We start from the raw sequence: 23,062 nt of genomic DNA, 5'->3' as shown, positions 1-23,062 counted from the left end.
ATTTATTTTATTGAAGTATAGTTGATTTACAATGTGTTAATTTCTGCTGTATAGCACAGTAATTCAGCTATACATATATGTGCATTCTTTTTCATATTCTTTTCCACTATGGTTTATCATAGGATATTGAATATAGTTCCCTGTGCTATATACAGTAGGACCTTGTTGTTTATCCATTCTATATATAATAGTTTGCATCTGCTAATCCTAAACTCCCAATCCATCCCTACCCCACCTCCCCCTCCCTCTTGGCAACCACAAATCTGTTCTCTGTGTAAGACTGTTAATTATAAGGCAAATGGAGCTCAACTGAACAATCTCAAAGGTGTATCAGGAACAATCAGTCCAAGTCACCATCCTTCCACTGTGAGATTTAGACTCTTTCTTTTCTGAAGACCTAAGTTGTGATGTTTTGGTACTATCCAACAGTGACTCATTGAGTGGTAGAGACTATACCACTAAGTGTTGAACAGCTGAAATGCAAGGAAAAACTATGTATCCATAGAGGAGGACAGTTCCCCAACATGTCTAAAACATTATTGCTAAAAGGAAAAGGGCACATAGAGAAATTTTTTTTAGAAAATGAAGGTTTCCTTTTCTTAATAGAATTTATTGCAAAGAATATTTTAAAAGATTCCATACCTAGAACCCATAGCGACGTTAGATTTCCTAGTATCCTAAAGCCTGGATCGTGTATAGATTTCCAAATTGGATGTTTCTTATTCCAGTTTCTCCTAATCTTGTCCTGCACACACTTTTAGATTAGTCTTTAGAAAATCATATTCTTAGAAGTGTTTGCTTCTCAGAAATCCTTAATGGATCCTCACTGCATGCACAATAAAATTCAAACACTATGCTAGATGTGGAACACACTTAAAAGCTTATTTTCATACTGCTTTAATTTTTATAACCTACTAGTGTTATTCTACATTCCTATGTTTATGCTATATTGTAACTTGCTTTTTACTCTCTAGACCCTGATTTTTTTTTTACCATTATGCCTCTATTTTCCTTTATTTCTGTGTAGCATGAACTTACTATCTACATCATAATGTTCAGGGGCAATTTAAATACTCCAGCAAAGCTTCCTTGTTACTCCAAATGAATGTAAGCTTTCCTTTATCTTAACTTCTAAAAGAGTTTGTAGAGCTTAATAAATTGCATCTTGTGTTACCTTACCTGTTTACACATTTTTTCCATCTCTACTTGACTGAAAATTCATTGAGGACAAGCAACAAGTCTAATACACCTCAGTAATCCACCGCTCCAAGCACCTTCCCTGTTCTGGCTAAATGTACTTGACACGCTTCTACACCAGCTTTATGTCACTTCTAAGTATCCTGTCTGGTCCTCATTCTTCTGAAAGTTAAGGATGCTAATTAACTGAGGAGAACTTAGGGAATAATTGCTGTGCAGGACAAAAAATTATGTGTCAAAGCCAATTACAAAGCAGTAAAATGCCAGCTAATGCAAATCTTCCTTGATTTATGATGGGGTTACATTGTGAAAAGCCCACTGTAAGTTGAAAATATTAAGTGGAAAATGCATTTAATACACCTAATCTACCAAACATCATAGCTTAGCCTTGCCTACCTTAAACATGCCCAGAACACTTACATTTAGCCTACAGTTGGGCAAAATCATGTAACACAAAGCCTATTTTATAATAAAAAGTTGAGTATATTATGTCATTTATTGGACACTCTACTGAAAGTGAAAAGCAGAATGGTTGTGAGGGCACAGAATGGTTGTAAGTGTATGGGTTGTTCACCCTGGCGATCCCCTGGCTGACTGGGAGCTGAGGCTGCCTGCCGAAGCCCAGCATCACAACAGTATTGCACCCCATATGGTTAGCCCAGGAGTAGATCAAAATTCAAAGTACGTTTTTTGTTGAATGCCTGTTGCTTTTGCACCATGGTAAAGTTGAGAATTATAGGTGGAACCATCATAAGTTGGGGACTGTGTGCTATAGTATTGCATCTGTGTTAATTTCATGTGTGTGTTCCCTTTCCACAGGTGATTTTCTTCCACCCCCGCCTCCACCTCTAGATGATTCCAGTGCTTCTCCATCGGGCTCTGGGAACTTCCCTCCTCCACCTCCCCTTGATGACAGTGCTTTCAGGGCACAGGTAAGATCTGGGGTTGAAGTCATGTTTATAAGCCATGCTAGGAATCATGAATTCTGAGACTGTTTCTGTGGTGGATTGTTTCTGTGGATTCTGAGATTGTTTCTGTGGTGGATAAACATTTATCCAGAGCCTACAGAGAGCTTTACACCTCACAAAGCACTAAGGCATTTTAATGCCAACTGCCCAGCTCAAGCTTCCCAGAGTTCTGCTGGCTTGCCCTCTGAAGCCCTGGAAATCCTTTTACCTACTAATTTTATTTTGAAACTGAAAGTCATTCTTTAGGAATGCCATTTGAGAAGTCCACATTTTCTTGTTATCCTGGAGACACAACCAGGCTTTTTTATTGCCTTTTTTCTCTTTCCACAGACATTGCATTCTAAATGAGTAAGGCTGATATTTTAAGGTTCTGGTTGGTCACTGTGGGTACTAATTGGTCAGCAACATCTTTCTAGCAAAAGCAACAGCAAAATTTCTTAGGTTTTCTCTTCTCAGTGAGGTCAGGCGTGCACAGTATGGTGTGTGTTGACTATTTAGAAGTATTTGTGCTCCAGGGAGTGTTGAGAGCAAAGTGAGTCAGGGCTAGATTCAGAAGCAACAGTAAAAGTTCTCAGCCTGAGGGGCTTACCTGGTTGCACAGTGGTTGAGAGTCCGCCTGCCAATGCAGGGGACACGGGTTCGTGTCCCGGTCCGGGAGGATCCCACATGCCGCAGAGCGGCTGGGCCCGTGGGCCATGGCCGCTGAGCCTGCGCGTCCGGAGCCTGTGCTCCGCAACGGGAGAGGCCACAACAGTGAGAGGCCCGTGTACCGCAAAAAATAATAATAATAATTTCTCAGCCTGTGTTCATGTAGAGCCACTGGTGACCAGCTGCCACTGTTTAGGCAGTTAAATGCCAGTTATGTCAGGAAGGAAAACTAAAATATTGTCATAAAATTATTGTCATATTTTTAGGGGTGATGATATTACTATGGATATGTCAAAGAAAAAAATCCTTATTTTTTAGAGAAATGTTGGCAAGATTGGTGAATGAAGTGGAATAGTGCCTGGTATTTGCTTTAAAATCTAAAGAATCTAAAAAAGAGTGGGTATGTATATATGTGTGTATATATATATATATGTACGTATAACTGAATCACTTTGCTGTACACCTGAAACTAACACAACAGTGTAAATCCACTAGACTCCAATAAAAAAGAATCGTAAGAGTAGGGAGCTACTGAGTGAGAATATAGGTGAGAAAATATTAGTTATGAGTTGATAATCGTTGGGTGCATGGAGGTTTAATTCATTATTTGTTCTACCTTTGTATATGTTTAAGATTTCCCATGATAAATTTTAAAGAGGAAAAGCCATAGAAAGTAACTGCTTAAATAGTTCAGTTCATCATGTGACTTTTTTTCTCTTAAATTTCAGGCTAGAGGAGACAAAGGTAGAAATGATTAATTCACTCAACAAATATTTCTGTGCTCTGTGTGGGCACCTTTATAGCACTACGTATTCTATAGCAAAAAAGACAAACAGGGTTCTGCCCTTATGAAACTTACATGTTAGTAAGGGCTGTTCTTTGCATATTGTTTAATTTATGCAATTAAATATTTTGTTTAGTCTATCTTCTTTCTTGAATAGTTATGTAACTATTTTGTAAGCATTTAAAATCTTGAGTTCTGAAAAGTTTGCTTGACCTTGTGACAAGAACTTGAGTTGTGTTTGATACTAGTTGAGCAGCTTATTCTTGTCACATGATCTCGACCAGGTCACCCTAAGGCCCACTTTTCTTGTAATTAAAGATAAGATAACTGTATCTATCTCTAATAATTAAATGAAATACAGATGGATTTGAATGTACTGAACTATAATCACCTTACAGATATTTTGATGTTATAATTGTCGCCATATAAAAGTAACAGCAACAAGAATAATAATAAGGCTTGCCAAGGGTTTCCTTAAGAAAAATCAAACCTGGGGCTTTCATAAAATTACAATAAGTCTTTTTCTGTATAGATCTTGTCCTGTTAACTATATCCAAACTATGACTTTGTTTTTGAAAAGGAAGGAAATAAACAAAAAGCCTGTTGCCATGTTGGCTTATGTTCTATAAAACAGAAGGAAGAAGGATAAAAAAATAAAACAGATTTTGCCAAATGGAAAAGGGCAGATCTGGTAAGAGAGGTGTGTTGTTATTGAATATGTGGAAGATTGTTGGCAAGTTCAAAAGAAAATGGGCAGGGACTTCGCTGGTGGCACAGTGGTTAAGAATCCGCCTGCCAATGCAGGGGACACGGGTTCGAGCCCTGGTCCGGGAAGATCCCACATGCTGCGGAGCAACTAAGCCCGTGAGCCACAACTACTGAGCCTGCACTCTAGAGCCCGCGAGCCACAACTAGTGAGCCCACGTGCCTAGAGCCCATGCTCCGCAACAAGAGAAACCACCACAACGAGAAGCCCGCGCACCACAAGGAAGAGTAGCCCCCGCTTGCCGCAACTAGAGAAAGCCCACATGCAGCAACAAAGACCCAACGCAGCCAAAAATAAATAAATAAGATAAATAAATTAAAAAAAAAAAAAGAAGAAGAAAATGGGCATGTCCTTTCCTTGTGTGGTGGTGATGTGATGTGATAGAGGCTTGGTCCCACTCTGGCCATATTTGCCCCAACTTTAGATTTGAGCTACGATGGAACTCAGAGTAATGTAATCACAGGAGAAAATTCTGCACATTTTTCTCCCAGCCAATGGTGAAAACTCCTGTTGCCAAGTCCAAATTATAGCTGGTAAATGTGTGTTTTTATGTAGAAATCTGTTTATGTTTCCAGCCAGATCTTCAGGTCAGAGCCAAAAGAACCTCTATTAAGTGTGACTCTAAGAATTATAAGTTTTTCAGAGCTGAAAGGGACCTAAGAGATCATTGAGTCTAAACCTGGTGCCAGGCATCTGGTTGCAGCTTTTCAAATACTTGCTGAATGAATTAATTCCCTCTCTTCACAAGTGAGGAAACTGAGACCCAAGAAGATGTGGATCCTATAGTTTCTGACAGAACTCTTTTGAGAAATCTTGACTCTTTATCTGTCCTTCCTCTCACTGTGCACGTGATTTTGCTTCAGGCCTCTCAAGACTGAGGTTCCGATGAGGGGGTAACATGCTTTTGTTTGGAAGGACCAGGTGTTGTTGGAGTTTTGCTTGTCTCTGAATTTCTGATGTATGCTGTAAACTTTTTTCTTTTTCCTTTGCAAAAGGCAAATATTTAGTGCCAAGAATTCTTGTTTTGAGAATTCTCATTTTTGTGGGAAGAGATGAATCTTGGAAAATCAATGAGAGATTTTCTTTTCTGTCAGTATCAGTTCGAGCATAGTGGCTGTAAGGTTTGGGGTGACCATTTAGCAGTCACTTCATTCATTTGTTATTCATTCATTCATGATAAGTTGAAAAACTTCTATAAGTCAGACACATATGCTGGGGTTCATAGCCTTAGAACTTGTCATCATGGGTCTAGTGCCCTGAGTCTCAACGTTGGAACTTTTAGCTTTGTTTGATCTCATGCCACAGTTGGTAATTCCTTTCTATTTCAGCCAGCCAATGGGCAGGCATATAGCATTGTTTAGAGAAGTTTTAAAGAGGCAGAATATGTCATAGAATTTCAGGTTTGCAAGGGAATTAGAGATCATAACTAAGTGCCTTTTCTGTCGTTTAACTCTCCTAATTTTTTCTCAATTTAACAAAATGTTTATGGGTGACTACTATAGCTGAGGCAATGTTGAAGGCCAAGGAATAGATCAGATACAACCTCCGATTCAAGCTTGGAAGATGCATATATACCCAACTTCTAAATTAAGGTGTTTCCTAGTAAATTATTCCTTAGTCATCATGCTTTGGTCAGAAGCACAATCTTAGTCCTTTGTTGAGGTAAAGGGTGGGGAAAATAAATTAACTACGTCTAGAGACATGCAATAAGGATTCTTGGAAACAATTTCAATTGAACTGAACTTTGATGGCTAATTAGGATCTTAATTTTCAAATGGGGGAATGGAATTTTAGGCAATAAAGCAACAAGTATAAGAATACAGAATATTCTGAAGAATATTCTGAAATCATCGCAGGTATTTGTTATTATTGAAATATAAGGTTAAAATCCCCAGGTCTGTTGTTGGGTGCCAAGTGGTGCTTTTAACACACCATCAGACAAAACGTGTTGCCCTTGTGGGAAGCCCTATGCAAATAGCTCTGAGTTGTCTGGTAAACTTCCTTGAGCTCCTCAGGGATTTACCTGCTGATACCTGATGGCTTTGAGTTCAGGTGCCCGATGTTTAACTTCCTCTTTTTATGACATGTTTGCTTGACTTTTTCTTCATGACCACCAGCTGACACCTCCTCACTCTGCCTCTCTCTTTGTGGCCCAGACTGTGGCTTGCTTTTACGTGTCTGTGACCCTGGGCTTTTACCTTTCTAGTTCCCATCAGCTCTTCCATCCCTTCAGGCAGGTGGCTGCCTTTGCTAGGGTACCTCCAGCACCTCCACCTCAGAAAACAGACTGTCTCATCCATTGCTGGTTACTCCAGGTATTACAAATGTCTTTCTCTTATTGAACTGAAATTTGTCCCTTTATGATTTCCTCATACTGATTTTCTTCCTACCCTCTTAGAAAATGATGTGCATTCAAAGGAACTGTCAGGCCAGGAGAGAGAGAGGTGGTGTCTGTCTCAAGGGGGTGATCCATAAAACTCCTGAAAGAGGTCACTTTTCTAAGGAGAGCATGAAAACAGTGTCATGTGAGCTATTCACTGAACTTGGGGAAATGCCCAGAGTTTGTTGAAAAGAGAAGGAAGAAAAGAGACTTCTTTTTTTTTTTAAATTTTTAATTTTTAAAAATTTATTTTATTGGAGTATAGTTGATTTGGAGTATAGTTGATTTACAATGTTGTGTTAATTTCTGCTGTACAGTGAAGTGATTCAGTTATATATACGTTCTTTTTCATATTATTTTCCATTATGGTTTATCACAGGATACTGAATAGAGTTCCCTGTGCTATAAGGTAGGACCTTGTTGTTTATCCATTCTATATATATTAGTTTGCATCTGCTAATCCTGGGATCCAATCCGTCCCTCCCTCCCATTTTCCCCCAACCTTCCTTGGCAGCCACAGGTCTGTACTCTATGTTTATGAGTCTGTTTCTGGAGAAACTTCTGAAATCCTTTATTGTCTTGTCTTAAAGTCAGGGTCCAAAAGTTTGTGGGCCAAGTCATTTCTACTCTTGTGAAAACAATTTCAAAGCTCATAGATGTGTAGGGTGAATGGTGGATTGTAGTCATTTATCTACTTACTCATTTTATGTATTTCATTTATCAATAATAGCTTAAAAATCTATTGATGTTTCAGTAGAACTGGAACTGAAATCTGTGTCCTGTGACCCTTAGTCTAGTGCTATCATGATCACAGGTATGGAATGACAGAATTTTACTTGTAGACTTAGAGAACTCAGGCCCCCAGCCATGGGCACATTCATTCATGAGCTCACAGAAATAGGCAGCAGGCCTTGCTTTATTTATATGGTTTGGACATACCCTACCATAGAAGTCATCCCTTCTGCTACCTGGTAGTGGTGTGAGGAAGGAAGAGGCTGGGTGAAAAAGGAGATCCAGTCTACAAAAATTAAGAGTAGAGATGCAATATTGCCAGAGAAAACCCAAAATGCTCAGCAAAAGCTTTAATCCACTCTGAAGTGCTTACCCTTCCTGTGTAGTGAGGATATAAGAATATCTTGATCCATGAAAACATACCATAGGAGTGACCGTGATGCTTATTTCTTCCTGGCCCTTTGCCTTGTTCCTTTGGGTCTTGTGTTAGCGAGGGACCCTAGTTGAATTGTAGGGTTGTTTGTGACCCTGGCAACAACAGTAGCAGCAGCAGCTTGCTTCATGATTATCTCCTCCTTTTATGGTCCACACATGTAGAGGAGTGTATGTTTAGCAGGGCTGGTGGGTTCTTAGGCATGTCACAGCCTCCGGGCAGTGTGACTTTCTAGAAGCGAATGTCGGAGTTTTCCTGTTTGCCTTTCGCTCTGAATCATCCTCTGATTGGGTATTCAGATGAGAAATGAGATATTTTTGGTGTCTAGACTTATAAAAACTTCTTTGAAAGTAGCAGGCCACAGCCGATAGGGAGTATTCCAATGTTTCATTTAGTAATTTGACCCTTTTTCTTGAATGTCATAGTTTCTCTTCCTTGTTCTTTAAGAATCTATTTTAAAAGGTAAACCCTTTCCCAGGGATCGATAGTGGAGTATGTGTACACACACACGCTCATTCACCCATATCAACTCAATTACCACTGCTGCTACTCTTTTGCAATAATCTAGGACACATGCATGTATTCTGCAGTGAAAGTTTGGCTGATTGCTGGACAAGAAAAGTCTTATGGGGTAATAGGTTGCGGTCAGTTCTGTCGTGTGTTGAGATAACCAATGAGGTTAGATTTGCTTTAGCTCCTGAGTTTCTTTATTAGGAGTAATTTACAGTATTTGCATATTTCAGAAAATTTCCTCTGCCCAAATTAAGTGAAACTTAAGTTGGTTCTTTCTGAGTCAGTGGAAGTTTTTATCCCATTTTGTCTTTCCCATCAAGAATCTTAGTGATTCCTTCAAAGCTGAAATACATTTATTTATTTTTCGTACATCTAAAAAGTAATGCATGTTTTTCTTAGTAATGTAAATAAATCAAACAATATGGAGTAAATATTTTCAAACATGTTTCTCTATCAAGGAAAAATTATGATATGCATATGTGCCCCACTCCTAATATATACACCATATGAAGTTTGAGCACTCCTTTTCCTGCCTCATCTAAAGTATTATTAACACAGTTTGGAGAATGTGTTGCAATATTTTAAACTATATAACACCTCTTTTTAAAGAATTATTTCTCACATTAAATTGTACCATCACATTATTAATAAACTATAGCTTTTGTTTATTGCATTGTTTCTTGTTTGCTATTTCTTTTTATTGAATTGATCATATTCGTTCTTTTTTGTCCTTTTTTTATAAAATTTCTTCCTCCTACAATACTTTATAAAATATTTATTTACTTACTTACTTATTTGTTTATTTATTTATTTGGGAAAGGCTACATGGATGATATATTTTCTAAGTCCTTGCACATCTGAAAATGACTTTTTTTTTTGGTTTCATCGTTAAGTAAAAGTTTGGCTGCAAGTAGAATTCTAGGGTCAAATGTTCTTTACCTCAATATTCAACAAAGATTTCTATGTTATTACTTTGTATCATTCAGTCTTTAGTGTTGCAGATGAGAAATCTGATGCCAGTCTGATTCTTTTTCCAATTTAGTAACTTTTTCTTGTTTGAACTGTAAGCTTTGTGGGATTCAGCAATTTTACTACACTGTTTCTAGATACAGCTTCCCTCACCCTCACCCCAATATTTCTACTCAGCATTCAGTGAATCTGTTTGATCTGAGGAGTCAAGTTTTTATTTAGCTAAGGGGGATTTTCTTGTGATGTTGGGAAAATGAGTTTTAATTTTTCATTTGCCGTTTTCTCCCTTATGGAACCCCTATTTTATGGTTTTGGATTTTTTCCCCCATTCTTCATATTGGTATTCTTTTTCAATAGTTCTACCATATGGAAGAATCCCTATTGCTTGCTTCCTTTCTTTATTTTTAATTTTGTGGTGATGATGTACTCTCAAATTATAAATGCTATATACACCTGAATTTAGGGAGAAAATGTGCTTGGGGGCCGCTCTGAATCTGCTGTTCTGGTAGACCTAGCTCACTTGCACTCCAAACTTTATCTTTTATCTAGATCAGAAACATACAGTCCTTTACTTGCCACTTTTTTTTTTAATTGGAGTATAATTGCTTTACAATGTTTTTCTAGTTTCTGCTGTACAATGAAGTGATTAAACAGACCAATCACAAGTAATGAAATTGAAACTGTAATTAAAAATCTTCCAACAAACAAAAGTCCAGGATCAGAAGGCTTCACAGGCGAATTCTATCAAACATTTAGAGAAGAACTAACACCTATCCTTCTCAAACTCTTCCAAAAAGTTGCAGAGGGAGGAACGCTCCCAAACTCGTTCAATGAGGCCACCATCACCCTGATACCAAAACTAAACAAAGATATCACAAAAAAAGAAAATTACAGACCAATTATCACTGATGAACATAGACGCAAAAATCCTCAACAAAATACTGGCAAACAGAGTCCAGCAGCACATTAAAAGGATCATACACCATGATCAAGTGGGGTTTATTCCAGGAATGCAAGAATTCTTCAATATATGCAAATCAGTCAGTGTGATACAGCATATTAACAAACTGAAGGAGAAAAACCATATGATCATCTCAATAGATGCAGAGAAAGCTTTCGACAAAATTCAACACCCATTTATGATAAAAACTCTCTGGAAAGTGGACATAGAGGGAACCTACCTCAACATATAGTCCTTTAAATATCAGGTCAGCCACAGGGCTTGTGCATCCAGTCGTCACTGTGTGGGAGGCCAGGGAACAGGTTTCCCTTAGATACACATGCCAAGAGCAGAACAACAAGCATCAAGGCTATTTATTAGTTGTGAAGATCCATTGGCAGGTAGCAAAGCCCCTATTTTACATGATGTACATATATGCCCAGTGAGGGCAGCAGTAGGCTGTGGCCAGCCCTTCTGCGGGGTGCTCTCTGCTTCAGTTTTCAGTTTCCTCCCTCTCTTTTTCCCCATTCATGCCTTTCGATGACTGTGTCACCAGGAGTGTCAGGGATTGTGGCAAAGTACCTTTTATTAGAAAGAATGAACTCATTAAGTGATTTCACTGCTGTTTTGACTGGTTTTCAATATGTGCCCCAAACTTCCTTTTCTGAGAGGCTTCCCCACCCCCTCACCTTTTTTGTCGAGGCAGTTTGAAGTCAGCTCAGATATTACTATCTTTTGCTGTTTATCTCAAGCTCACGCTGCTGCCCTTGAGGGCGCCACCACAGAAAAGCCCTCCCCGATTGCATCATCTATGCCAAGTAAAACTTCAGGGACAACATAGTATGATGGCAAACACTGTAAGTGCTGATCCAGACTACCTGGGGTCACACGTGGCTCCCCACTCACTAGCTATGTGACTATGATCATGTTATTTAACCTTTTCATGCCCCTGTTTGCTTATCTGTAGAATGGGAGTAATTGTTGTACTTACCTCTTTGGGTTGTTGTGAGGTTACATAGAGAATATCATATGAGCCTGCCATAGCCTAGAGCTTAGTAAATGTTTACCATTGATGCTATTATGGTTACACTGTTCTGGGTTAACTGGTCTCTGTGCTGAATTCTGGCATCGTTATTGCTGTCCTTTGCTTTGGACCGCACCTCCCCAAGGTTCATTAATGATGTACCACACCTCCCCAAGGTTCACTTGAGGATTTTAAGGCTTTTTACCAAAGAAATACTCCCACAAGCTCTTTCGTCAAAATGATTGAATTAAATAATCTTAGCTCTCTTATGACTCTAAAATTCAACACCCCAAGGTGTTATTACCAATAATAAAATATTAGCTTTTTATAACTTCATAGTTGTTTACAAACTGCAAAATACTTTATATTATTGAATTTGATCTTCACAAGTAAGAATAGCACACATTTAATTTAACAAATACAAAAAAAATTAAGCCTCAGAGATTTGAGGCAGCTTGCTTAGATTTCACAGCAAGTTTCACGGAAGCAGTGATTTATTTTTGAATGGATAAAAACAAAAACAAAATGCATTTGGGGGACTTTTAAGCCTCTTGGCTTAGTATCAAATCCCTACAAATGAGAGAAGGCAGATCATTTTAAATTCTCAAAAAGCAGCCAAAGTCATCAACAATATGGGTTTATGGCTAGTGGCCAGGGGCCACCAAGATAGCTTTCTTTGTAATTCTTTAGTGGAAATAAGCACATCTTCCATCCCAGCCTCCGGCATATTCCCTGACAATCCCCTCACCGATTGTACCCTGTACTTCTTATCCGTGGATTTGGTAAGGAAGCCCTATTGGGCTCACAGATCCTTTAGTTCCTTTGTAATTTACGTAATCCACTCAATATGAGCACAAAACAACTTGATCCGAAAGAAGGGGTAAAAGTGGGCATAGAGGATGCCAAAACCAAAAACCGAGGGCATTAACTCATATTTTATTTTTGAAACTCTAATGTTTTAGGATTTTCTGTGCATAGCTAATTTGGGTTGATCCATTCAAAAGTCAGGTATTTAAAACTGAAAATATATTATTGCATGCAGTACTTATATGAATCCTTGAGGGGTTAAGCTATTATTATCATTATTTTATCATTAACTTTTGTGAGTTTGACCTGTCCAAGGCTCCTACCCTGGAAATTTCATAAATTCCAAAATTGACATTGTTTTGTTTTTAATGAAAGACTTTCATATACTTTATCTCACTTGAGCCTTTAAATAACTTATGAAGGGGAAGGGTAGGGATAATTCTCCACTTTGTGCTAGTGAAGGGACTGAGACTCAGAGAGTTAGGTAATAGTCCAGGTTTCCATAGTATTAGGTGTCTTGGGGCAGGAACGAGACCCTACCTTTTTCTGAGTCATGCCAGTCCATTTCTTTCTCTTTTGGCAGCACTGCTTTATTGTTACTCTTCCTTTATACTGTGTTTCAATGAAGGACACAAAACACCAATTGTCATGTTCCTGTCCAAGGAATTTCATTAATTGGTAGCCCATGTTTTTATGAGTTTGGTTGTAAAATCCTCTATTGCAATATTGTCTTTAGCCTTTTTAAAATTGTCTGCATCTTTACAGATTGGAAGATTGTAGTTTGACATTAAAATACAGGAAAGCTGCTTGTAGGCCTTTAAAATGGAATTTTTTCCAAATTTTTTGTTTGTTTTTATATTTATTTTGTCAATAAACTTCAGTAAAGATGTCAATTTTTATTACTGTAGAAAAAAGTAAAATTGGTGGTACCTGGTGTAAACAAGGAGAGAGAGAGAGCGAGAGAGAGAGAGAGAGAGAGAGAGAGAGGGCACGAGAGCAAGAGCCCAGACACTCCCTCCTTTCCCCATAGTTTGTGTCATTTCCTTTAGTGCTTAAAGGAGTCTGTGCCTATCCTAAAACCACCTTCTGTTTTGACCTGTAGATGACACATCCATATGATATGTGATTTGGGGAGGATCATCTCTAAGAGCCAGATCTCTAAATTTTTCAGTCATAGAACTAGTATGATAATTCTATTTCTCTCATCTTCTGTTTTTTTTTTTTTTTGGACAGTCAGATGAAAATAACCCCAAATAGCACTTTCTGAATCAGTAATTAAAGGATTTACCTTAAAATATATATTTTTCATAACATTATTTTAGCATCCTTGAGCTTTAATTCTTTCTATTAGAAATTATATATTTCGAGCAATGATTAACTGAATGGCCTTCAATAGTATGTTTGATGTATGATGTGTATTGAAAAGAGCATGGCAAACTGTCCCCTGAACACAGATTTAAGGATTCACGCCATAGTTTACTGCGCCGATATGTGCACCTGAGAGTCAGGGTCCTGACTTCAGAAAACCCGTCTCAGAACTGCACAGAGGACGTGGCTGGCTGAGACTCAGGTATTCCATTGAGAGGTGATCAAACAACTAAATAAAAAATACAGCAACCAGAAGAATATTTCACTGTGCACATTCAGGGAACTTCATCATTTTTATTTCATTTTACATCAAGCCATTTTGTAACTTGAAAAGTGCCTATTGGATTGTTTCCATTTCCTTTTAGCTCATTGAAAGCCATACGGTGTCACTTTAGTATTTCTCTTCTGACCCAGTGGGGACAGAAACCAGTTTTTGGTCTTGGCAACTACTACAGAAAACTATTTCCACAGTTACAGATTCAGCAAATGAGGCTCTCTCCCCTCCCCTCCACCATGTTTCTCTCCGATTTTAAGTTACAGTCCTACCATGAACTTAAGTCATTTTAACTCTATTGAAATGGCTCTTGTATGCATCTGCTACCACCTACCCCCACCCCAACCCCACCAATCCCTGATTTGCTAATGACTGTTATTTTTCTGAGACGTTCTTATACCTCTGTCAGGCAAGGAACACTCTTGATGACTTGAACCTCCTTGCTTCCTCCTTCAATTTTCATTAAAAAGAACCCCCTTGGGGGACTTCCCTGGTGGCACAGTGGTTAAGACTCCATGTTCCCAATGCAGGGGGCCTGGGTTCGATACCTGGTCAGGGAACTAGATCCCACATGTGTGTTGCAACTAAGGAGCCCGTGACACAACTAAGGAGCCCACCTGCTGCAACTAAGACCCAGTGCAAATAAATAAATAAATATTAAAAAAAGAAAAAGAACCTCCTTGGTTCCTTTGCTAGATCTGCAGCTATTCCTTTTCTATCTTAGAACTCCCTTTTTCTTTTCTTCTGTCCTGAATTTTTTAGGTGCCTACTCAGTGTTCTCCCTTTTGACCTTCTGTCTTCTCTCAGTAGAATTCACAACTCTCACAGAGTCCATTTCCATCCCTGTCTATTTAATGACTTGGACTAGTTACGACTCTTGGCACTGTGTCTTTCTTTGACAACTATTGTGCCATTTATCCATAGAAAATCTTTCCACAGGGAACCCCTTCACATTCAATAGGTGTACAAATTCTACTCACGTCTTCCCCCAAAACTTCCATTCTGTTAGAGGTACCACCATATTTTCTTGGCTCCCAAATTCTAAACTCTGTGGTCACTGTTGATGGGTCTTGCTTTTAAAATATATCTATCACCAACATCTGATTTTTTGTTTGTTTGTTTCAAAATGACTCTCAGGTTTGCTCTAGTCTCTTCATTTTTGATGTCCTAGTTCATTCCTTCTCCGTATCACAATAGACTCATTGCTTTGTGGTTTTTTTCCCTTCCAGCAGCATTTCCCTAACCAATTAGTCTTCGAAAAATGTTATTTTCCTTCTATGGCTTTTTTTGACTGCCACACTAAATTTCCTCTCTTAGTTGATTTTCAGAGTACTCCAAGACCTACCTCATCCTTTAAAGTACACCTCATCTCCCACTGTGCTCTTTTCATCTTTGCTCTTGCGAGGCTGATGGCGTCCCTGTCAGTTTCCCATGTAAGTTAATTCTCCTTGTGTCTTTCTTGGTGCCTGAAGTATCCTCAGCTCTCAGCTGATCAGGAATCCTCCCCATTTTTTAAAAGCCTAATTCGTACCCTCTGACACCGCCAGATATGTCATCCCCATCTCTCCCTTCTTTGCATCCTGACTCTATTGACTGAGTGGTGTGGTGAAGTGACGTGAACCTAGGGTTTAGTGCCAGGAAGCTCTACTCTATTGCTTACCAGTTACCTTCACATGCAAAATGGGAATGATCACTTAGAAAGTTATTTTGAGGATTAGTTAAGGTAAAGAGTATAGAGTATCCAGTAGTATCTGGTTCATAGTAAAGGCTACAGTGAATCAGTTAATGGATAAATCAGTTAATTATGTTTCATTTTCCTGCCACTGAATATATGCCTGTTTGTGGACTGATGTAATTATATCATGTGCCTCCAAACTCTATATCATAAAGCCAGAATCAAAATACGACATGGGGGAGACCTGTAGAAATCACTTAACATCACAAATCATAGAGCCTCAGCTTTGAAAGGATCATAATCCATTTCATCTTTCCTGTGATGAGGAAATGGGTGCCCAGATTTCTTGAGTCAGCTGCCCAGGGTGACACAGTAGGAGAGGTGACCCCAACCCCCATCCCAACTGGAAGTTCTGGACTCACAGATTTGAATGCTATCTATTATTCTCTTGTTATTCCCCTTTTAGAAACTGTCTGAAGGTTGGATCACAGCTCACATTCCTGTATCACCCATAGTGTTTATCTCATTGAGGGATATTTGGTAGATATTTGTGGATTGATTGATTCAGTCTTTGTCTTGGCAGTAAGAATTCTCTGGAAACCTCTATGGAGTATGTACTATACATAGGCTTATCACCCTTTTGATGCTTTTGATGCTGTTGTAAACACTCAAAGGGTCCAACATGTACACTTCTGTGCACTGGCCAGCATGGTGGGGAAAGGAAACGGGAGAGGAAGTTATGTTATATACATCTTGAGCAAATCAAGCTTTTCTATTTTTAGTCCTTGCTACTGTTTGGAAAGTACAACCCTGTTCATGGCAGTCTGGCATGCATTTCTTTAGTGCCATTTCAAAAAGGGAAAAAAATAAATATGGGAATTTTTTGTAGTGAAAATAGTTACTCAGTGAAATCACATAAGTTCCTTCTTTTTCTCTTGATGAAACCTCAAACCCACTAGGCACAGATTCCTCAACCTCAACTATGCATGTCAAAGGCTCATGCAGAGGAGGAGACTGGAGTCAGCAAAACCGAGGATGGCAAGATGTGCTCTGGTTCCTGAGAGTCAGGGCAGAGAAAGTAGGGGGAGGGGAGGGAGACACCTCCATCAGTGGAGTCTTGGCCGGCTACCAGATGTTGCCCCTGGAGAAAGCTGAACTCTGAACTACATAGATAAAGAGACACCTAGTGTTACAGCCCTTTGCTCAAGCTGTTCCTTCTGCCTGAGTGTCTCTCTCTGCTCTCTTTCTTTCCCTGAGTGCCTTACAGTCGCTCCCCTAATTCAAGTAAGTGAATTACTTCTTTTTAGCTGTTTAGGTGACAGTTTGGGGATTTTCCCAATCTGAGGCTATACTAGTTATCATTTGGGAACAATAAAGAACTTTATGAAAGAGAATAAAATTACCTGGTCTCCATTTAGATGGCTTTCTATAATATAGAAGTCCTTGACTGGTCAGAAGTGGCAATGGTAGGATGGTTTGGAGTCAACTGCAAGAGTCTAGTGAGGCAGACCAGAGCCTGAAATGGGGTGGTGGCCATGACCGTGGCGAAGGGGAGCTAGAGTCCAGAGCCATTTGGAAAGAGGGGAGATGGGAAATGGAGGGGTCCAAGATGCTTTGCAGGATCCTGACTTTCTTCAGGAAAGAGACATTTGCTTTCTACCCTAGTGTTTGCCAAATAGGAAATTCTTCTGAAAAATCAGAATTCTGAGGCAAGTGTAATGTGAACTTTACTGGAGGAAATGTGGATACCACTGAGCAAAGATTACTCCCCATTAATGAGAGGGACTCTTCAGTCTCCAGACAGAAACAGCTCTGCTTAGATAAAATTGTGACGGTAGGGCGAGAATCATACATTGCTATAATGAATGCTAATTTGTGGATATTGCTGTATTGTTGTCATTGCTTTCCAATTGAATATGTATTAAGCTCCAACAGGGTGCTATGAGTAATGGCAATTTATAGTTGATTTATCAGAACACTCAGAAGACTTTATAAACGCCAGTAAATGGAAACTCACAGCACCCCTTCAAGGTGGTGAACGCTGCTGCCATTTCCACAGATGAGGACGAGTGAAGTGGATTGTGTTTGCACTGTTGGCACCGTGGGTGAGAACACAGAGCTGTCGAGGGAGAGAAAAGTCTTTTCCCTGTCCCCGGGAATTGGGTTAGAATACATTAGTAAAGAGTTCTCCTTAAATGTGTTCAGAGTTGTGGGATTTTAATTAAATTGTTCCAGTTATTGTGAGCACTTGCATTAGCACCCAATAACCAAATTCTAGGCCAGCAGATTTCAAATTGAGTGTGGGAAAGAATTAGGGGAGGGGTTGCAAAGGGCTTGTTAAATTCAGATCACTAGGCCCTGCTCCCCAAAGTCCAGATTTGGTAAACCTGGGAGGGGGCCTAAGGATTTTCCCTTTTAATGGGCATCTGAGGTGCTTCTGTCCTCAGAGGTGGCTCGGTGTCCCTTCAAAACCTCCGCCTTTTCCTTCTTGTAGGGTCTTTCTTTCACCACCAAAATCTAGCCTCATCCTGAGACCAGGACTTGTGATTTAATATCTGTAGGGTCTCCTACCATTCGCTTCATGTAATCCTGCAATCCTTTCATTTCCAAACACCCTGTGAGCCAGCACTGACAGAAGAACCTACTGTACCCTTAGCATTCTACAGGACATGTGGTTCCCAAGACCTTAGCCCACCTGGTTTTCAAGGTATCCCTGTGGGAGTTGTATTATTATTTTTCTATTTCACAAGTGGGAACTAAAACCAAGAGGGGATATGACTTGGTGAGATATCTCACTTCTTTAAACCCTTTTGATTGAAATCCAAGTGGGGGCCTGGATTCCACTTTGAACAACAGTTGGGGACAGAGCATCTAGAACTGGCTTAAGTGGAATGTGTCATAAAGAAGAAAGTTCAGGATGCAATAGGTGACAGGAGGGCAGGAATGGTCGAAATGACAAATTCAGTTTTTCATTATTTCCTTGTTATTTGTCCTGGTTCTTTCATATAGACTAGGTATTGAACCATCACTAAGTAAATAGTAGCCATTTGATTATGGCTTGACTCTGAATATTCTACGAAAGGGAAACATGTCTCAGGAAAGCCTGATAAGAGGCATGAGCAGAGTTGTGGAGTAGAGGAAGGCTTTTTCAGTGGAGATGAGAACGCTGAGGCTTGAGACAGCATCATCACTTGCCTCCTTTGGCTTCTTTAGTTTCTGTTGGGGGTAATAACAGACTTTTCATAGCACTTGTTCATTTGTATTCCCGAGGTCAAAGGCAGAAATGTTTGTTTTCTTGCGGACTCACATTCATTCCTGATTAAGGTGAATTCAACTTTCTGCTATGGTCCCATACTCACTTTTTATCAATGGCAACCTTTTCGTAAAACTAGGAATTCCACCTGGGAGTGTCATTCATGTAAATTGTCTGTTCATGGCCCAAAATATATGTGATTCATACGATGTGTTTGTTCCCAGGTTACAAGGACCCCTGCCCACTCTCTCCTTTCGTCATGAGGACCATGTTTATCCTTTGGATATCTGTTCCCTGGACACCAGCCAAGCTTCTTATATGCCTAGGGTTTGCACACCTGCATAATCTGACCACAGCTGATCCTCCTCTATTTTTACCTAAAAGGACACTTGTATTTGCCAAGTGCTAGTGCACATTTCAGTGTTTTCCTTCTATATCTTTATGTTCCTGTGGCATACGTCTTAAATATTTTTCTCCCTCTAAGATCGTCTCACTTCTCACTGCATCCATGCAGCCCTCTCTGATTTTCTATTTTTTTGCTCTAGCATCTTGTGTTTCATATACTTTAATACTTACCTGCCTGTATTCAGCCCTATAGTATGGTTATATGTGGACGAACTAACCTCTCTAATGGAATTGTAAGCCCTTGGAGGACAGAGAATCGATGATTTTCCTTTCTCCTTTTTTTTATTCTTTAAAGTAATTCCTGTCCTTCATATCAGTATGTAGTGAATATCTGATACATATTTATGGAAAAGTGAATGAAAACTGTGCTAAATGGGGAGATAGAAGGCGAGAGGGAGGAACGGAGCTTGGCTTTTAACAGTAGCTGCAGCCGTGACCTAATTCATGGTAACCTAATAGGCCCTTATACTCTCCGTTTCATGTTTGAAGGGAAGACCTTTCGCCTTTAACATTTCCAGCCTAGTGTCATGGACAGTACAAGAATTAGAGCTCTGGAGCAAAATGTTTGAGTCCCTAATTTTAATTCTTCTGTTTTCTACCTGAGTTACTTGGAAAAGTCTTTTATTCTCTGATCCTTGGCATCCTCTTTTGTAAAATAGGAATAATAGCTACCAGTCTCTATGATTGCTGGGAGAATTGAATGAGATAATATTTATGAAAGCACTTTTCTACACTTAGGCACTTCTCTGTTGATAATGGCAGCGTAGAGAGAGGGAGCTATCATTTTCTTTCTCCATGTTCTCAGCAGTTACTATGTCCCAGGCTGTGTACAGTGGACTGGGTAGCTGGCCAGCAATTCTGCAGGTTCATAGGATATTTCCCAGAACCGTCTTGGAACAGAGAGTTTGACCAAGAGAAAATGATGAACAGATCCAGAATGATTATTAGGGAACCGATGCATCATTGATTGTTAGAAAATATGATTCCTGCCATTTTAGGTAATTTCCCCCATATTTTTTCCATTCTTAGCCTTTGAGATAAGACATGACGTGTGTTTTGCCTTTTCCTCTCCTGCCTGCTTGCTAGGATGTTGTCACTCTCACTTATCTTTTTCCATTTCCATTAGTCAGCTAGTGACTCTGAAAACAATACAACTGAATGCAGCTTCCTCTCTGAAGTTGTTATCAGTAACACTATTTTTGAAACGAGTGTTTCAAATTGTATCTTGTTAGTATCTGCGCTATATCTTCTGTATTGTTGACTATCAAAGTACACTTACACTAAGTAGAAACAGAGTAATTTGGTTCCAGTAAGTGGCTATAAGGGGAAAAAAACAACAACAATGAAAAACTTTAAACTCCTTATAATGTTAGGTAGGTTGTATTTATATGAATGTATTAGAATAACAGAACTTTTAAACTAAAAGAAAACATAAAGATCAGGTCTAAACCCATCATTTTGCTGTTGAGAAGACACAGGCTTAGAAAGGGAAAATGATTTGCCCAGGGTCACCCTACTGAATTAAGGCAGAACCAAGACAAAATGCCTAGTTTGTTGTTTCTCTACTCTCCTTGCCTACACATTCACCTCAGTATTCACTAAAGGGATTTCTGTGGTTGCACTGGGTGGATAATGTGTCACTTTTCTGGGTCAACATTTCTAAATATTCAGTCATCTTCTGACATTAGCGTACTTACTAGTTTCTTAGGAGAAAATTACAATCCTGTCTTCATTTACTTGACAGTGAGTTTTGAGTGGGAGGACTGGGGCAAGGAAGCACTGATTCAGGTCTCCCTGTGCCATCCTTATCATTTGGTTGTTTGACCAGTAGTAAATCACTTATGCTCTCTGGGCCTTTGTTTCCTTTTTGGTACGATTATGATATTGTAATAGATGTTAGCTAAGGATCTTCATGTCTTCAATGCCACTTCAATGAATCTAAGTGTCTCCATCCATTCTGGTGTCTTTCTTCTAGGAATTTCTGTAGCACTGGTTTGTACCTGTGTGTCCATATTGCATTCTCCACCAGTTGGAGGATGGAGTCCTTGCTTAATTTTGTTGATCTTGTCCCACAGGTGAGGCTGGAAATCCTCAGACAGTGCCTGTGCTCCTCTTTTCCATAAAGTTTCTACATCTGGAAGATGGGATGAGAGTAACTTTCTGCTTATTTCATGGATTCTTAAGAAGAACAGTTGAAATAGCTTTGGAGAAGATCTCTCACAGTATAAGATGTTCAGTTTTTAGACTGATTTCAGTCCTTTCACTGAATTATTATCGCTGACATCTAAATTACTTCTTTGGGGGCATTTTATTATATTTAAGTGAAAATGCTGGAATGACTGCTTCAATTCCCCTTCCAGTTCTAATATTTCTGAGCCTGAGTTACCTTTTCTATGCTAATCATCTATAATCTATTCACACGTTGCCAAACCTCTCTTATCTGTAAGTCCTGGTTGATGGTGCTTAGCACACAGATTCAGAAGCACAAAAGTTTAAAGGAATTTCTTACCCCTTATCTGCTTCGATGACAAGCCCCTTGGCTTTATAGCTTTGGCTACTTGACATGGAGTGCTTGACATGGGAACTGAACACTTCCCTTTGTTTTCAGTTTTGGTAACGTTTTGAGGAGTCCTGAAAGGATTCAAGGATAAAAGGTGTGAGGATGATGAACCAATATATAATGTTACCATCACATTTCTAAGTATTTGAATATTTGCTTCTGGTATTTCTGTTGCATTGTTGGGGAGTGTGAGGAAGTGGTTTCTGGAATTTATCAGGCCCCAACCCATTGGTCCTGTGTTATCAAAATGCAAAATCAGAAAACTATCTTCCACGAGGTTTTAAAACAAAATCAATAGCAAAAATACCTGGCATGGGCTATTTTCTACTGCATGCTACAGCAGGGACCAAAAATATTTCGTCAGTCTATTTGTTTCGTAGGTTTGAAGGATAATTGTTCTTTCCCCTCCCTGCTCGGATATTATTTCCTTAAGGGCGAACCAAACTCTTTTTTTCCTCTACGTTTTAAAACTTCTAATACTTGTATTATTTTGTGTTATTTGTATTAGCAGAGCATTCCTGGGAAAGTTTCCATGACACTATATGATGATATCTTTATAGCTATTTCAGTCGACTATATCTCCTTTTTACACACACACACGTACACACAGGCACACACAGTGCAGAAAAGGCAGCTTGGTATAGTGTTGCCAAACTATGTGTGTGGACTGACTGGCAAGGTGGCCCCCCTAAGGATCCTGTTTCTTCCTCTGTAGCTCGCCCAGAAAATCAGCAGCAGTGATTTTCCAAGTATCTTTTATAGAACTGCTTCAGCAGACATTATTGGAGGCAATGGGAAAAACCCAGTGGGTGGAACCGTACGCTTCCCTGTTTGTACTTGAACCAGAGCAGCTCTGTTTTTATCTGTTTTAAATAATGGGGTTCCGTGTATGATTTTATTTTCCCCATAGGGTTCTGCTGCTTAATAAAGGTGTGCCAAATGTCCCTTTTACTGTCAAATAATTAATCTTATTATGGTTATTTTTATGGCTCTTATTTTATCGATGGATAGTTACTGTATGTATTTTCTATGTTATATAGCTATTCTCATACAAATTGACTTTTTAAGGGACTACTTTAAGAGTACATTATCAACATTTATTTTATGAAGATTAGAATTCAGTAGAAATAATTCCATATTGTGTGTGTGTGTGCGCTTATTTGTGTGTGTATATGTTTTGCTTCTGAATGGAGCAGTGAACAGAGGGACTGCTTGTGTGTACTCAAGCACGGACCACTTTAACCATGGCCCTGTCCTTCCTTACATCTGAGTTGGCTTAAACTCTGAGTGGGCCTAACTCTGGTGGGTTTGGGTCTGGTTGCGAGTGGGCAGCAAAGATAGTGGCAGGCAAGCTGTGAAATGTCAT

The 23,062-nt window shown here is 39.3% G+C and overlaps 1 protein-coding gene across 2 annotated transcripts in view; it reads left to right on the top strand.

The window, feature by feature from the left end:
• LPP (LIM domain containing preferred translocation partner in lipoma) overlaps window positions 1-23,062 on the top strand; it is a gene marked incomplete at its 5' end in the record, with an annotated part of 466,507 nt that overhangs the window by 76,673 nt on the left and 366,772 nt on the right. For both annotated transcript variants that reach the window (XM_079704195.1, XM_079704194.1), the window contains one exon: window positions 2,017-2,129. In XM_079704195.1, the coding sequence (XP_079560321.1) occupies window positions 2,017-2,129 (113 nt within the window). The remainder of the gene's footprint in view (window positions 1-2,016; window positions 2,130-23,062) is intronic.

The sequence above is a fragment of the Hyperoodon ampullatus genome (genome assembly GCF_949752795.1).
Source record: "Hyperoodon ampullatus genome assembly, chromosome: 5".
Classification (NCBI taxonomy): domain Eukaryota; kingdom Metazoa; phylum Chordata; class Mammalia; order Artiodactyla; family Ziphiidae; genus Hyperoodon; species Hyperoodon ampullatus.
The sequence above is the reverse complement of the archived record's forward strand: the minus strand, read 5'-3'. Positions and strand labels throughout refer to the sequence as shown.